Source organism: Plectropomus leopardus, chromosome 10, assembly GCF_008729295.1.
Source record: "Plectropomus leopardus isolate mb chromosome 10, YSFRI_Pleo_2.0, whole genome shotgun sequence".
NCBI classification, from domain to species: Eukaryota; Metazoa; Chordata; class Actinopteri; order Perciformes; family Serranidae; genus Plectropomus; species Plectropomus leopardus.
Window position 1 is genome coordinate 32,637,879 of NC_056472.1, and position 16,930 is coordinate 32,654,808.

At 40.6% G+C, this 16,930-nt stretch overlaps 1 protein-coding gene across 1 annotated transcript in view; it reads right to left on the reverse strand.

Moving 5' to 3' along the window:
* Nucleotides 1-15,196, reverse strand: part of kcnh3 (potassium voltage-gated channel, subfamily H (eag-related), member 3) — a 161,127-nt gene extending 145,931 nt beyond the window's left edge. The window contains 1 exon segment of the mRNA XM_042495056.1: nucleotides 14,966-15,196. Coding sequence (XP_042350990.1) covers nucleotides 14,966-15,041 — 76 coding nt within the window. The 5' untranslated portion in view covers nucleotides 15,042-15,196.
* Nucleotides 15,197-16,930: the final 1,734 nt, after the last annotated feature.

Below are 16,930 nucleotides of genomic sequence, written 5' to 3' on the forward strand. Positions count from 1 at the left end.
TAATTTGTGTGAGTTGTTGCAACAAAACATCAATAAAATGGTGGAGGGACTGATTACTCTCTGTTTTCTGCTCTCTGTGACCTCCGACATGTCTGCAGTTGCTCCCTCTCCTCTATTTTCAACTGCTGGTTTTACCAAATCTGCAACACACTCACTGACACACATCCTCACCTGCAGGAATCCACTCCAGACTCAGGCGCCACACTGCACCACCTGTATCATTCATCTCGCCAAGTTACACAAGGCCCGCGCTATAAGTCATGTGGACTCCGATTGTGACGGAGAATTAATAAAACCATCAATTAGGCTCGCTCTTCAGCTCATTTATAACAAAGAGAGGCCTCGATAAAGTGGGCTCACTTCATTATTTCTGAATTTAACAATCTCCTCTTTGCACTTACGCTGCGCCTGCAGTCAGATTATGAAGCTGATAATCAATGATGAGAGAACTCTGCTCGCTTACTGAATTAGGCCTTTAACAGATGGATAATTTCCACTCTTCAGACACAGAGAGGCTCCCAGAGCTGCAGACTGGAGGCCTACAGGGCGACTTTTCATCTGCACACACACACACACACACACACACACACACACACACACACACACACACACACACACACACACACACACACACACAGTCGTTCTGGCTACAGAGGGTTGCGTTTCTAAAGGCAGAGGGTGAGTTTTAATCAATAGCTACCCAAACAGTCATATATTATTTACAATGGCAGTCTGTTTAAAATAATCAATACGGAGGTTTTCACCACCCACCTGCAGCTCAGACCATGACACAGTAAATTCAGAGAGCAACTGGTAGCCTTTTTGTTTTGACTGGTTTGCTTTGATTTCTCTCCAACTGTCTATTATTATTATTATTATTATAATTATGATTATTATTTTCAGTATTTAAGTATATAAAGTCCTCAGATGGCCCAATCTTTGTAAAATAGTTAAGGCCAAAATTATTATGCACTCCCAGTTCTGGGACACATTTTGCTAGTGACAGTTTTAACTTTGTGTTTAACATATTAATTAAAATCACTGGCGCATGTTACGTCTTTGCAATTTCTGCAAGTTTGACGGTCCACATGAGCAGAAAAGTGTTTAAATAAAGTTTGTGCAATCCATCAATTAATCTAAAAAACGTGGGTTTCTTATGTGAATCGAGGGTTAAAGGACAGGGGGTGGCGTACTCTGTACAGATGATGAGTTAAAGGGCCCTAATGTTGTTTAAATCTTTAACACTTCTTTTGTGGCAGTTGTTTTAAAAATAATAGTGAAATATTTTTCATTTTATTTTATTTGTTTGATGTTTGTTATATTACTATTCTATTTCATTATTATTTTATTTATTTATCATTATATCTAATCTTGATTTGCAACCTCTTATTATTATTATCATAATTATTATTATTAATATTATTATTATTATTATTCATTTTATTTTATTTATTTATTTTTTGTCGTGGGAATGTATAACTGTATGAGTGGATGTGCATTTGTATATTGATGTGCGTTTTTATGTGCAGCTGAAACTTCAAGAAAAATATTGTTAGAAAATATATATATAATAATAAAACATAATATATAAGAAATATAGAATTTTTTTTTAAAATCAGTTTTTTTTTCAAGTATGTCGTTATCGCAAAGCTACCACTGAAATATTGTGATATTATTTTAAGTCCATACCACCCGCCTCTGAAGAGGCCAACTCTTTTTTCCCTTTTGTTCTGTGAAAAACATCTGTCCGTCTCGTCAGCTTCCCTGCATCAGCTCTCAGTACCATTTTATACAAATAGAGAACATGAAGTAACAGTGCATTTCCAAATGTCTGACAGTACTTATCAAAGAGCAGCAGGGAGAGACGTTATGATACTGAATAACACGTCTGCTGCCAATCAAAAGACCTTATAACGGGTCCAAGTATCCCGGCAGTGCTATAGGGGCCTTTGAAATGAGCCGGAGGAAACGGGTGTCAAAATGTCAAGTTGAATTTTGTCATCTTTTCTCCACATGGGATCAGTCAAGTTTGTGTGCGGTTGCTTATTTTAGGCCGGCAGTGCTTTTTACTCCAGCGTTGTCAAAAGCATAATTGGAGCAATTTTTCAGCTGAAGTGAGGAGGAGAATATACCGCGGCCAGGTGAACTGACAGGTCAGCCGGGCGAAGCAGGAAGACAGAGAGACGCAGAGAGAGACGGGTAGACAGGCCAAGAAGCAGACAAAGCTCGAAATACACACCAAACTAGGTGGTCAGTGAGGATGTCACCATGTGCGTAAGAAATGAGGAAAGCGAAAGACATGAATGTGCAGGACGAGAGGGACTGAGCCCCAGACTGTAATAGCAGTAAATGAAAGTGATGAAGCCGAAGCGACAGAGGCTGCATTAGACCGCTCTAAAGCAATATGTTGCAATTGGAAGCAGATGAATTTGAGCTCCAGCTTTAATAGACCCCTGCACCCGCTGCGGTGTCATGGAAAGGGCACACAGAGCCGCTATTAGATTGTTTTTCTTTGCAAATCTGTTCTTTTTTTTTTTTTTTTTTTTACCCGTGTTTTGCCAGATTTAAGTGGCAGCTCATATTATGTGTACTTGTTCTAAACTGTCTCCTACTAAAGTACAAATGAAACAGATTAATGCTTTAAAAAACATTATTATTTTTTTTGTGGTCACTCAGGCTTTTATTCTGAAAGGTTAATTAAAAATCTGTAGTTCTGCAGTATCTCTGAAAGCACGCATTAAAATCATTTTGCAGCAAAGCGCCGCCATGACGTCACCATTCTCACGGGAACCGCACATCGCCAGTTTACACGGCGACAGAAGGGGTTGCGTTTAGATTACGCTCTGGAACGCTGTTTCAAAAGTTTGCATTTCCAGACCCCCAAAATGCCGTGGTTGTGTGAACAAAAGGCCAAACTGCAACTAGGGCTGGGCAATATAAAGATAATATATCGAGATATGAGACAATATAGCGTTATATGGTGTTTTTTCCTGATTTTAATGGTTTCATTACAGTTAAATGATATACTTTTCAAAACTTATCGGACAGTTATACTTGTTTTAATACCTACCTTTACTCACTTAGTCAGTAGATCTACATTACTATTGATTTAATGTTAAAATTAATAATTAATTGATCTGACAATCCGGTTAGACCCAGTGCATTTAACGACTGGGTTTCACTTTCACTGCACCTGATGTTCTGTTGCTCCACCTGTACACAGAGTACTCTCTGCACTCTGAGAGTGTGGTGCATTATTAGTAGTATTCCAACAGCACTCCTAATGAACTGTCCAGCTTCAAAAAAATGAAATCAATAAGAGGCGGCCGAGCATTTGTGGTGGGCCGCCATGAATAAATGAATATGTGGGAAATGGTGCATATGATTAATAGACGCTTCACTGCGTATATTATTCATAGCGCATCATGCCCGTCCACAGCGGCAAGTGTAAGGCATCAGTTTTGTGGCTTCATGTCACCAGCCTCCAACAAAAAATGACTTGTAGTCTGTTGCTGATAATGTGACAAATAAATCAGCCGAAAGGGTCCAAATGATGGAGAGTGACCGGGCTCGCTGTGCAACTCTCTGCCTGAGGATCTCTAGTAATCTGTCATTATCACGTCAGTTTAACATCATATAATTTGGATCTTATCTACCATCAACCGTCTCTTACTTTTAATTATTATTTCTCTCATCATCTAGGATATATTCGTACTTAAGCTTTAGGCTTTTAATGTGTGATTGTTCAGGTTTGGGTTTTTTATGCAATTGTTTATATTGCTTTTTACTTCCGTACAGCGTCTTTTAGTTCATTTTAAAAGCGCTTTATAAATAAAATTTATTATTATTATTATTACTATTATTATTAAACCCCAATCTGTCCATCCCTCTCCCTTCCTCTCTGCCTTCAGTCTTCCTCCCTTTTTGCATTTTGATCATATCTGCCACACCACACAGCTTCATTACATCCCTTTAGCTTCCTCATTACCCGCCCATCCGTACATATTACCCTCTCTTTTCCTCCTCCAACATCCATTCCTCCCCCACCTCTTTCTCTCTCTCTCCCCCTCTTTGCCCAGCGGTGATAACGAGAGTCAGATTGTGACCTGCAGGCTGAGCTACTGTACAAACACAACCACACTACATTAGGTACCAATATAAGCTGCAGTGATTCACGCTTTGATTAATCCGTTTTTTTTTTGTTTAATCCCATGAGTGTTGGTGCCATTGTGGTTAATGATCCAAATTACACAAAATAAAAGCGCGTCTCATGTATTTCCCCCCCTTTAAACTGCTCTGTTTTTATGTTGTGATCATGATCATGACATTTCCTTTCAGTGGTGCGGTCATTAACTCTGGCAGTGGAACTATATTTAGATAAGCGACCACATGTGGCCGCTGTGATCGTTATCGTTTGCCTCATTCACTGTGCTCACATCGGCCGTTTCCCACTCACTCACACAGCAGCGTAATACATCATCTGTGCACACCAGACCTGCATTTTACAACCGTGGTCAGCGTGGTCAATTTGTCACTAAAACATTTATCAAGAAGTTCATCCTCCATTGAAATAACTAAAAAACTCACAAAATAGCAACACTCTACTCTATGTATTATTGCAAAAACATCGACAACAGACTGTTCAAACATTTCTTTAGTGATTTTGAGTATTTGAGAGTATTATTATTAACCCACTGAGGATGTATGGGAGTCTGTCTCAACACTTTTTAAAAAAATAAGCTTTATTTCATAGCAGTGCTAACAGTTTGGCACTGAATAACACAGCCCCTTTGCCCTTGGATCATTGCGACCCTGATTTATACTCAATAAAGTAGCTTGTTTTTTAGCTGCACTGGTGTCACCACTTTTTCTCAAGGCTCAAATATCTCAGCAAATATTTCATTGACTGCTGTGAAATTTCGTACAAATATTCATTGTCTGCAATCCTAATGACTCTTGTGCCACCGATAGATTGACTATTTCAGATTAGTGGGAAACGTCTAAAGAAGGATTTGATGAGTCACTTGGGTAAAATATCTCTGCATCTACTGGATGGATTAGCAGAGACTTGTAAACAGATTCATGGTTCCCAGTCAACATATCCTTAAGACAAAAGGAGACCGTCACCTTTGAGACTCTACTCGCCGACTGCTACTCGTTTACATAGCACCACTTCCGTGTTTGGGTACAGCTGATTTTCACACCTGATGTGAACTGCACCTGAGTACACATGAAAAGTACTCATGAGTAGGGCTGCTCCTTGAAAGTCAGAGACCTCAGTCATCAGTCGGATGCCCTCAGTTGACTGAGTTTGTTTCAAGTCGACTTCTGGGGACGTTTTGGTCCCCAGATTTTGCTGCAGAGTGAGAGCTTGACTTTCATGCTACTCTTTACAGCTTCGGACATGCCCCAAGGCACAGAGGGAGAGAGACTGCACCGAAATGCCCAGTATACTCTGTGCGATAATACTTCAAGCTCTTCTTGCAAAACTGGCGTGCCCAGTTGGCATTTCTTTTTCATAGCCACGACCTCGTCTTTCTCTGACTTTTTTCAACACACATAAATGCTCGATTAGGTTGTTTACTTTTTTTTCTCTCATAACTACAGCAATATAGATGGATGATGCACGCTGGCGACGTTTGGTTCTTATGTATGGACGTCGATGGTCATAGCCTGCTATATATATGGGTATGCATGTGAGATATTACTTAACAATACTATTTTTTTTTTAATTTTATCTCATGCTGTTTTTAATTTATTTGAGCCCCACTCAGGCAGTGCAACTGAATTTCATTGTATTCGCCTGTACAACAATAAAGTTAATCTGTTCTTTCTAAAGTGGACTCGTACACAGATTGATGAACTGACCGGGCGCAGTTTGAAGTGTTTACATTTATCAAACAAACTGGACTTTGTGGTCACTCAGATCTGATGTTAAAAGCTCTATATTATTTTTATCTGGTGTAAAATATAATGGGTGTAGTTTGCCAGTTACATAAGGTGAGAGAGAGGAGCCAAGCAATTATTAAACCCATCATTATATCTGTTCCTGCCTGACGAGCAGCCAGGAGGGGGTTTAAGCACAAAGCGCCACGGGGGAAACACACACCTGAGACACGGCAATGCTTCACCGCTAATCTGTGCTGTCAAACACACACGGGCACAGATGCACACACAGATACACAAACACAGGCGTCGGGGAAGTGGTGACAGTCGTTCTCCCTGCAGCCCAGAGCCGTGTACACTCATTTTCTCACTTACACATATGCACGTAGACACGCATGCACAAAATCAAGTGAATAACAAGAAAAGAGGCTGGGAGGCAACTAATGAACGACTGAAGGAGGGAAACGCCGGTGAGAAATGAGGGGTGTGAGATCATTTGAGTTCTCTCGGCTGTAAGGGAGACAGAATGTAATATACCTCACTTCTCAGGGGCTGGAGACAATGGACTTCGTGGGCAAAGTGAGGAGTCTGTGTGATGAGGCTGAAGGAAGATCTTTAAAGTCTTAAAACTCTTAGCTCTATCCGTCCAGGTAACACTTCTCTAGATTTTCTAATAATTCATTTGCTGCAGCTTTGGGATCTATTAATAAAATCCTGACATTTGTGCAGAATTGGCAATGTGAGACATAAAGACATCAGCTTCCCAGCAGATTTAATTGTATTCTATTCTTAAAACAGTGTAGGTGGATCAGAGTAACTGGAAGGAGACGGTCTGACACCAGCTGAGACTTGGATAAATAAGGGGTTATGGCCATGCAATTTGTACTCAAAAAAGAGTGAGATTTATCATTACTTACCAAAAATACAGCCGACTTCCTCTGCAAATGCATTTTTGCCCTTTCAGGGTCCTACAGTTTAAGGCAAGTTAGATTTAAGACTTTTAAAGACCTTCTTAAGTGCCACTAGGAATGAAATTTAAGAATTGCACAATTGCCAAAATTATAGAGAAAGAAAACGTTAACAAACATCAGTTTCTTATGATTAGAGACAATGTCAGCCAACTGTTATTGTGATATAAAACACTTTCTTTTTTTATGAACCCTTAAGTGAATACCCCACTGTGAACTTTGAAGCTTTTGTGTATCTTTAAAAAGACAGCTGCTAACAATTGACTAAATGAGACCACAAAACGTCACCACGCCAAATAAAACTTTAAAGCCTCATTGTGGTGGCGATTTTATGTGACCTCTTCCTGCTCTAATCCAAAATCTAATAGAAAAATCCCATCAGCTTTTTGACGTGGAAACCAGGCCTACAGAAAAACACAAAAACGCCCAACTTTACAGCAGAAATAAACATGTTTAAAGCCTGGTACATAAAACAGTTTTGGTCTCTATAGCTAATTTCTCCAGTAATGACTGAATGGATGTGAATTTCTATATAATTTACACCGTTTTAGTATATTAAGGCTTAAAGTTAGGCATCATTAAAGGTGTTCTGCTTTAAGTGACAAAATGTCTGTTGTTTACAACATGTTTGTTTTTATGTTGATCGTCATGAGTTGAGTCTCTTTTAGGCGCCATATAAATCCAAGCTTTTACTTATTATTAATATCATTATTGCTACTATTGTTAATATTAATACTATTATTATTATTATTACCACCCCGCGCAGCTCCACAGTGCCAGCCTCTTGCCCAAATATGGTCACTACTGACTCAAATAAAACAAAATTGTGACAGCGAAAATGCCAAACTCAAAGCTTTATAATGGGAGTCCATAAACCAATGTATGACATCCCGGTTCGTCCATTATTCTGAACAAGATCCCTTATGTCTGGAATATGATTTTGCGTCTCGGTAGCACCACAATGCTTTATTTGTGATTCATTTTACCATTATCAACAAATTGCAGCTCCTACAATTTGGATACTGCACTTGGCCACCATGCAATTTCGATAATATTTTTGATTAATTGTGCAGCCATATCTCCTTTTAAATTAAAAATGAAGAGGAGTGTGTGCCTGCAGGCTGGTGGCAGCCTGTTCAGATCCACACATGTCCACATGATGAGCAGGACTCTGGCCCTAACCTGATTAGGACAAAGCCAAGACCCACTCAATTAATAGGACCGATTGACTCCTGTGTTCCCATACAGCTGTTCCTGTTTCTAGGAAGCACAGCAGCAAATGAGCATTGATTGAGCTATGCATGAGGTTTATCAGTCTTCAGAGGACTCGTGCTCCCTTCAGTTTCCTCCAGACTGTAATTTTCACATATTAACAAAATCAAAATAACGATTCTAATGAGACCCCGGCATGAATCCACTGATTGCAGGAGGAAAACAAAAACAAACAGAAAATTTACAGGGTGCTCCGTTAGTTGCAAAATTCTCTATTTTTTAAGGTGTGTGTGTAATGTATGTGTGTTCGTCTTCTCATGCTGTTCTGAGAGGTGTCGGCAACAACGTTCGTCACAAGAGGGGTCTATAAATAATAACCTTTCTCCAAGTGTGATTCAGAAGCTGTGATGTTAAACCGCAGCGTGATGCAGCACTTCACGTCCACATTAAGGGAAGTGTGCGTGTGCCCTCGTTAACAGTCACGCACCTCTACATGATCACTCTCAGGTCAAATCGAAACATATCCAAACCTTTAACCTGCTACTTTTTACTCGTAGTGTTGGTGATCTGCTGATGTAGCAAGCAGCTCTGCATAAAAGGATTTCAGTGTTATCATATGCCTCATACATTGCTCCATCATATGAATCCCTGCTGTAATCTCACTGTTACAGTGAAATACTACAACATCTGATATGAGTCTCTTTTAGGATGTTGCACAGATGAGAGAGTGAGCATTCACTGTAACACTAATGTGTGGAAGATTTCAGGTACGATCTGACACTCCATCTGTTCAGAGCAGAACTGCAACAAACAGTTATTCTAATTATCGATTCATTTGTCAATTACTGTTTTCAGGGGTTATGCACATTTTTATAAATAATTACTGATTATGATTTTCCATCAATTTTTTAAAGACCACACATTCACTGAAAACCGATACTTCTTATTGGTTCTTTTTGATTATATAACAGCTTTTTTGAAATATATATTATCTTAACAAATGATGAATTCAGAGCAGGATTAGATATTAATATCTAAATATAACCATGGAACTGTTCGTTATTTATGAGAGGGGAGGGGGAGATGCAAAAAGAGAGAGGCATGTCAAATCATTTTTTAAACCATTGCTTTTACGGAAAACATTTTTTGGCTTTTTTTATTTTGGTGATTCTTAGAGAAAGTAAATGTTTTATTTTGGCAATTTTTAAAGACAACATTAAAGAAAACATTTGGGCAATTTTTTATGCAATTTTTGAAGAAAATATTTGGGCGGGGTTTTTTTTTTTTTTTTTTTTTTGAAACATTAGCATGTTTTCTTCAAAAATCACCAAAATGACAGCATTTCCATGACTTTTCCAAGTTTCTCATGACCATACTAACCATTTTTCCACAATTAATCCATGATTCATTTAGACTACAAAATATCCGAAAATGGAAATTTTCCCGAACCTGAAGATGACATCTTCCAACTGCATATTCTACAAAACAAACCAACAGCAAAAAGATATTCAATTTACTATGACATGCAAGAAAAGAGAAAAGCAGCAAATCCTCACATTTGAAGAGCAGCTAGTGTTTGGCTTTTTTTCTTGATAAATATCTTCAGTGACTGATTATTGAAATAGTTTGTGATTAATTTTCTGTTGATTGATAAATTGACTTATCATTACAGTACGAGCGCAGACCTTATAATCATGTATCTGCTATGACTTTACGCACATTAAATACAGTTTCTTGGGTAAAGTCTTTATAAAAATGTATTATTTTTGCCAGGCTGAATTCATTCTCTCACACCAGCCTTACAGAGCCTTACAGATAAATGATTCAGCAGGGTATACTGATTTTAGATTTGGGAAAAAGAAAGCACTTTTATCAGTTTAGCACTCAGTAACAGCAGGAGACAAAGACTTCGATTGGTGCATCTCGACTTTCGGGGTTGAAAGGAGCAGAGCCAGCAATGAAATGCACTAGCCCCTGAGCATTTATCGAAACAGACTGGCCCCTCAGTAGATTAGCAAGGTCTCCATCAAGCGATCGAAGACCTTGTAGAATTCACTGTGCAGCCTCTTTTTCTGCTGTGTGACGTTTTGTCCTTCAATGAAGCCAACGAGGGTTACATGAGCACACGTTCCACCTTCTCTACTTGGGTGTTGTGTTTGAGCCACAGAAAGTGCTGAAACTTGTTCCATGACATGACATGACTCATTCATGGCTGATGTTAAAATGTGTAAGCGATGGGTAAGAAAGAAAAAACAAATCTTTTAAACTGACCATTTTTACTGTTTGGTATCTAAAGTTTTAGCATGTCAAAAGCCTGAGTACTCATGAATTCCTTTTCCTACTTGTCTATTCCCTAGGCGGGTTTCAATTAACCCTCAAATTGCACAAATTGAAATTGGGAATATAAAATACCCCAATTGAAAACAATTGTGAAGAAACTCCCATTTATCACAAAGAAGGTTTTTACGCTTGCATGTGGAGGTATTTAAGGCGATTCGAATAAGCCATTTTTGGGAAACTGCAATGCAAACCCTTTTTAGTCTTTTCTAGGTCACATGATGCTATGGCTGTGTGCTTGTTAGTAGGAACTGGCTCCCTCATGATGCAGCAGGAGCTACAAGAGCTGTTATTGCATCACATAACTCTGAGAAAGTTGCACAGATCATCGGGAGATTTTAAATCCATCACCTATCACCTCCCAGAAATCCCTCATACGTGGCCGCTCCCACGTATAAGGGGCTCGCCTTTCCATTATCGCTTGCATAACACGCCTACGTCGCCTTGGATTAGAAATAATGATGGCTGGTGCGGTGGCTGCAATATATAAGGAGGGCCCTCACATAAAACATGGCTGTCTGTGCAGTAAAGAGACACAAATACTTCATACTTCATACTAAATTGGCTCTATATGACCAGAGAAAACAGGCAAAAGGATGCTTTTGCTCAAGAGGTAGAAGACCTGCAACTATGCATGTAAAATAAAATAAACACCTTTCTGAAAAAAAAAAACCAAAATGACAAAAAAAAAAAAAAACAATATTACGCAGCACATACAACAGTTGACATTCATCTGTACACAGAGTTTCGCGTGCAAATTCAGGCTCTACGGGAGCAGATTAATAAGTGTCCACCTTTACTCCATCGAGCCTCTAATAATTCAGTGAGTGTTAAATAAAACAAACATCTAAGAACATAACAATTTCCAATGTGGTTCATCACCATCAACAGGTCATGACAGTCACAATACTGCAGCATCAGGACCAACATCATAAGGCAGATACTGCAATATCATTCAAAAGTACAATATGTACTATTACTGTCACCCGATCATCATCATCATTGTCAATACCACAAGTACAACATGTTCTGTTACTGTCAACCCATAATCATCAACATCACCGTCATCATCGTTGCCGTCATCATCATGAACATCATCAATACTACAGGTACAATATGTACTGTTACTGTCACCCAATCATCGTCATCGTTGTCAATACTACGAGTAAAATATACTGTCACTCAATCATCATCATCATCATCTCCAATACTACAAGTACAATATGTACTGTTACTGTCACCCAATCATCACCATCATCATTGCCAATACTACAAGTACAATATGTACTGTTACTCTCACCCAATCGCCGTCATCGTCATCAGAACTACGAGTACAATATGTACTGTCACTGTCACCCCATAATCATCATCATCATCACAGTCATCATCGTCATACTCGTCATCATTGCCGCCTTCACCATAAACATCATCAATACTACAAGTAAAATATGTACTGTTACTGCCACCCTGTCATCATCAACATTATAAATACTACGAGTACAATATGTACCGTTGCTGCCACCCTGTCATCATCAACATTATAAATACTACGAGTACAATATGTACTGTTACTGCCACCCTGTCATCATCAACATTATCACACTGCAATACAGCATGTACTGTTACTGGCACCATATTATTATCATCATCATCATCATCACAGGTTATAGACCACCAAGGCAGTTACCTCCCTCTGGTATTAGTGTTTAAAGCATGAATGAATGTTCGAGCAGCAGTCCGAGAGCCAGCGAACCTCCACCTTATGATGAAAATACATCATCAGGCAAAATTTGCTGTGAGGAGGAGGAAGGATATCTATGCACTGGTTAGACGGAGAGAAGTTTACCAGAGTTCATCTACACACACTACCCACATTGTTTTGATACAACGCTGGTTGAAAATCTGTGAAGTATCCCTTTAATCAACACACAATAATGGCTGAAAAAGTTTCATGGCTGTGGTCAAAATCAACACTTTTGCATTGCCTCGCATGTATGACAAATAATGACTTAACAACCAATCACAGCGGAGAACACAGCAGAGCATCCCTCCCCCGTCCCTCTGGACCATCACACACAAAAGTAATCATGATTGCCTTTGATTCACAATCACAACAAAAGCCCTCTCTCTCTCACACACACACACACACACACACACACACACACACACACAGAGAGAGAGAGCTGTTAGTCCAATTTGATGGTGGCATGAAAACGGTCTTCTTTTCACTAAACTGCAAACTTAAGGGCCCGAGACATTTCAAAATGCAATGCCAACGCTGGCAGCTAATAGTCTTCAACAAGAGAAAATGAAGTGCTTCTAGGTACGAAGTCTGGCAGAGATGAGTGGCTTTTTAAAGTAATCATGATTGCCTTTGATTCACAATCACAACAAAGGCCCTCTCCCTAAAACACACACACACACACACACAAAGCTTACATCACCTCCACAGACACACACATAACTGGCTTCATTCAAGTGTCTGATTTAATGAGGAACTAATGTCACACCATTTAAAAACACATAGCTGCATGTTTGTCACAGCGAGCCCCCTAATGGATTTATATTTAAACCCCCCCCCCCCCCCCCCCCCCCATCCTCCCAACAGCTTCTCCCATCACACTCCAGCCCTCCCCACCCCCACAACATCTCATTTCACCCCCTCCTCCCTCCTCCACCTCCTCTGACAAGCAGAAAGGCCACGATGAAATCTTGACATCCATGCGAGTTAATTACAATGACTGCACATGTGCTGCTGGAGATGTGTAATTATCAGCACCTCGGCAAACGAAAGGCCTGTGTTTTTAGCCACTCAAGGAAAAATAGCAAGATCACTTCTAGATGTGATAAGAGCTAATGTGCAGAACATGACCATTTCCATTTGAGCTGCAAGCATATGTGAGGGGTGTGTGAGGGTCGTGGGAACAGGGGCTGGATGAATGCGTGTGTGTGTATGTGCACTTCTTCTGAATTAGGCAGTCTACATGATTATAGTGTTTGAGACCTTAATTATTTGTAGACTCTCGATCATATGGCGCATAGCAGCAGGCCAATGATACTTGACTTACAGCCCCCCGGGGCCACATTTCTCAGAGACATGCTAAAATTGTAAAACTGTCCCAAAATCCTAGAAATGTCCTGAAATTTGAGAAACATCCTGAAATCCTTGAAATGTCCTAAAATCCTGGAAATTACCTAAAAAGATCCTAAACTCCTAGAATCATACTGACGCATTCTAAAATTCTCAAAACATTGGAAAATCCTGCAATCGTCATAAAAGCCAAGACACATCCTAAAATCTGAGAAACGTCCTAAAGTCCTAGAATTATGAACGAGGCCGCTACGACTGGCCCCCGATCTCCTGTCATTTTGCAACAGGGGGCCCCCTAGCAAAGCAAGTTGAGTATCCCTGTAGTAGGGAAACGAGTGTAAGGATAAAGAACAAGAGGAGCTATTTGTCTCTTTATGTCCTCACAGCACATCCTCACTCAGACAGTAACAACCCACTTTGCCTCTCAAAGTCAGAGCATTTAAATGTCCTGTTGACAAAAGCAGGGAGCGCTACTGCCGCTGTGTTTTTATCAGTGTACTTAGAAGAGGAGAGGACTTGGAAAAACCTTGAGTGAGATGGGGATCTGCCTGTGAGCGACTTGCTCGCTGCATGGTCGAATAATCTTCTCTATCATGCTGTCACACATAACTGGTTTAGGGGGGGGCTCGCCCCACTCCACAGACTCACACACACCCTCCCGTCACCCTGAATAATCAACGCAGAAGGAGAGACAAGCAGCCCGAATGCGATATAAGCATCTCTCACCCGCCCACCTACCCAGCATGGGCCCAAACACACACGGGCTGCTCGTCGCATCTGCTCACAAGACACCCTCACCAAAAGAAAAAAATGCTCTGTGTGTCCTACCTCTCTCTCTATTTAGCATTGATTCAACTGTTACTGCTTAAAGATGGAGATCAGACTTAAACCAGGCTTTTTTGGGATGTGAAAGCTTTGAGTTTGAGCTGCAGCCTCTCTGGTGAGAGTGGGTGAAGCCTGCATATGTGTGCAAAGGAGAAACACAATGGCCACAGTGGAGCACAAAGGGAACAGAAGGAAGCCTTGGTCATAAAACTACAGCAAAATCACAGCTGGCAAAACCTCTCTTCAATAGCATGCATATTTTAGAAAACATTTACTGTCATCACCACACTGCAACAGGAGACCAGGATACTGCTAATGGTGCATTTGAAGGACTTAAAACAGCAATTATTTCGATTGTGCTTTGTTTTTAGCCCATCATCTGAAAGCATGACCTCTTCTTGTGCAGGCAGGTGCACACTGAGAAAATTAACAGACTATTCCTTTAATCTATTACGCAGAGTGAGCATCCTTTTAAACTTGCATTAAAGTTGCATCTTAGAGAAAATCCATGCAATGTTCCTGATGTAAATCAAGATATGTATGGTTTGCATATTGTATTCTTTTTTTCTTTCATGCATGTTTTGAGCAAACACGCGGTTTGCACGAGGCGGATTAAATCACGTCCGTCGGCGCGTTTGTTACTCACGGGTGCCATCGAAGCGGGTGGCGATGGTGTCCAGGAAGGTGTTTTGCGGGGCCAGCAGCCCTCTCATCACCGGCATCCTGCTCCGGGTCGACTGGGTCCTCCTGCCTCGGCGCCCTGGGGCAGCGCTTGACTCCTGCGCAGACCCGAAACCCGACAGGAAGCGAGAGGTGCCCGGTGCGCATCCCAGCCCCTGGAGGAGCGCACCGATCCGAGATACGCGCGGTGACTCCACCTTGGCACCGCGGGGGTTGTGACCATAATCAACTAAGCAGAGAGCGAGTATTAACCGCGGGATGCACCTGTGCACCTTCCAACGGGGGAGGGGGGCGAAGAAGACTAATTAAAACGCCAGTGTGTGTGTTTGTGTGCGTGTTGCGCGCTGGAGAGAGATGAGGATGGATGGGTAGGCTGCAAGTTTTTGATGCTGATGGCGCGTGGAGTGAATCTTATCGCTGCAAGCTCCTCCTCAACTCTCTCTCTCTCTCCCTCTCTCTCTCTCTCGTTGCGTGGTTATCTTGCCACAACTGAGAGCCGATGCAGAGTCACATGACGCCTTTCAGGTCTTGCCAAGCCGTGGTCCTGTTTCAAAGTGGAGGTGGGAGACAAAGAGATGCTGCTCTGGAAGCCACTGGCCTTTTCCCCCTGACGTGGAGCGCGCTGCTTAAAAGGAAGACCCGGTGGGCGTTGCGCGCGGATCGGTTCTTCAGCTGCTGTTTGCAGAAATCCCGGTGTACAGATTAGAAACGGAAAATACGAAATTTATTGTTTGTATGTGTTTTTTAATTCAATTCCCGAAGTCATGAATAAATGTGAAATTAAATATGAGAGAATTTGCGATTGATTAAGATTTTATAAGAGGAGAATAAAATAAGATGATCGACTCCTGTGCTTTCTTCTCTCCTCAGGACCACATGGCCTCCTGCGGTTGGAGATAAAGGAGCCGCTCAGTCCTCATTGCACGGTGAGACTCCGCCATCTTGTGGTGATTCATTTAAACGCACCGTGTCTTTTTTCACGTGGAGAAGAAATATGCTCTAAAACTTTAAGATATGAATAGTGCGCTATCTTGGAACTTGTCATGTCATTACATAAAAATAAGAAAATATTGTTTATAATAGTATTGAGGTACAATAAAAATACTACAAATACGTATAGAGTCTATAGATGCATCAAAACCTCAGTGCAAAGACATTGCAATGACCTGCGAAATTATATATGTCTACAGCAATAGCATTGGAGGCAGAGTCATATTGTCTTATTTATTAATCACTCAATCACTTTTTCCCCATTTTTTCTTTTGCTTCTGCTGTAATGTGTAAATTTACTCTTATGGGATAAATAAAGTCTTCTTTTATTGCTGTTTTAGGACTGAACATTCATTATTCTTGTGATACCAAGCAAGCACCATTTCAAACCAATGATATTTTAAAAATAATTTATATTTGCTATAAGACTTAACTCACATTACAGTCTAACATGGCTGGATGCATATTAGTTGCTGTTGTTTAAAACACCCTTAAGACCACACAGACTCCAGGAGGAAAAGTGAATGTTTCTGCCTCAAGAAAGCAAAGCTGATGGTGTTTTGTGTGCCGGCAGGTCGACTGTTTGGATGTAAATCCTCCTAAAATTGCTCCATGTAATCTAAAAAGCCTGCGAGCCTCTTTTCAAAAGTACCTAAACTGGAGTAAAAACTGCTCTCTTGCTAAAGTTTTATTTTGTGAAACAGAATTACAACAAAGTAGGCGTTTTTATTTTTTACTGGGAAGCATTAAAACAAAGATTACCAGCTGACAAAATGAGCAACCATCCCAACAAAGCCCCGGACCCCTAAAGTCATTATTAGCTCAGCTGTGCTCCGCAAATGACCACTTCCCTACTGACACACCAAAAACCTGGGGCACACAAAAAAAAAACAGTAGTTATTGATCTATTGGTGTGAGGAATCCATGATAGGTCGACATC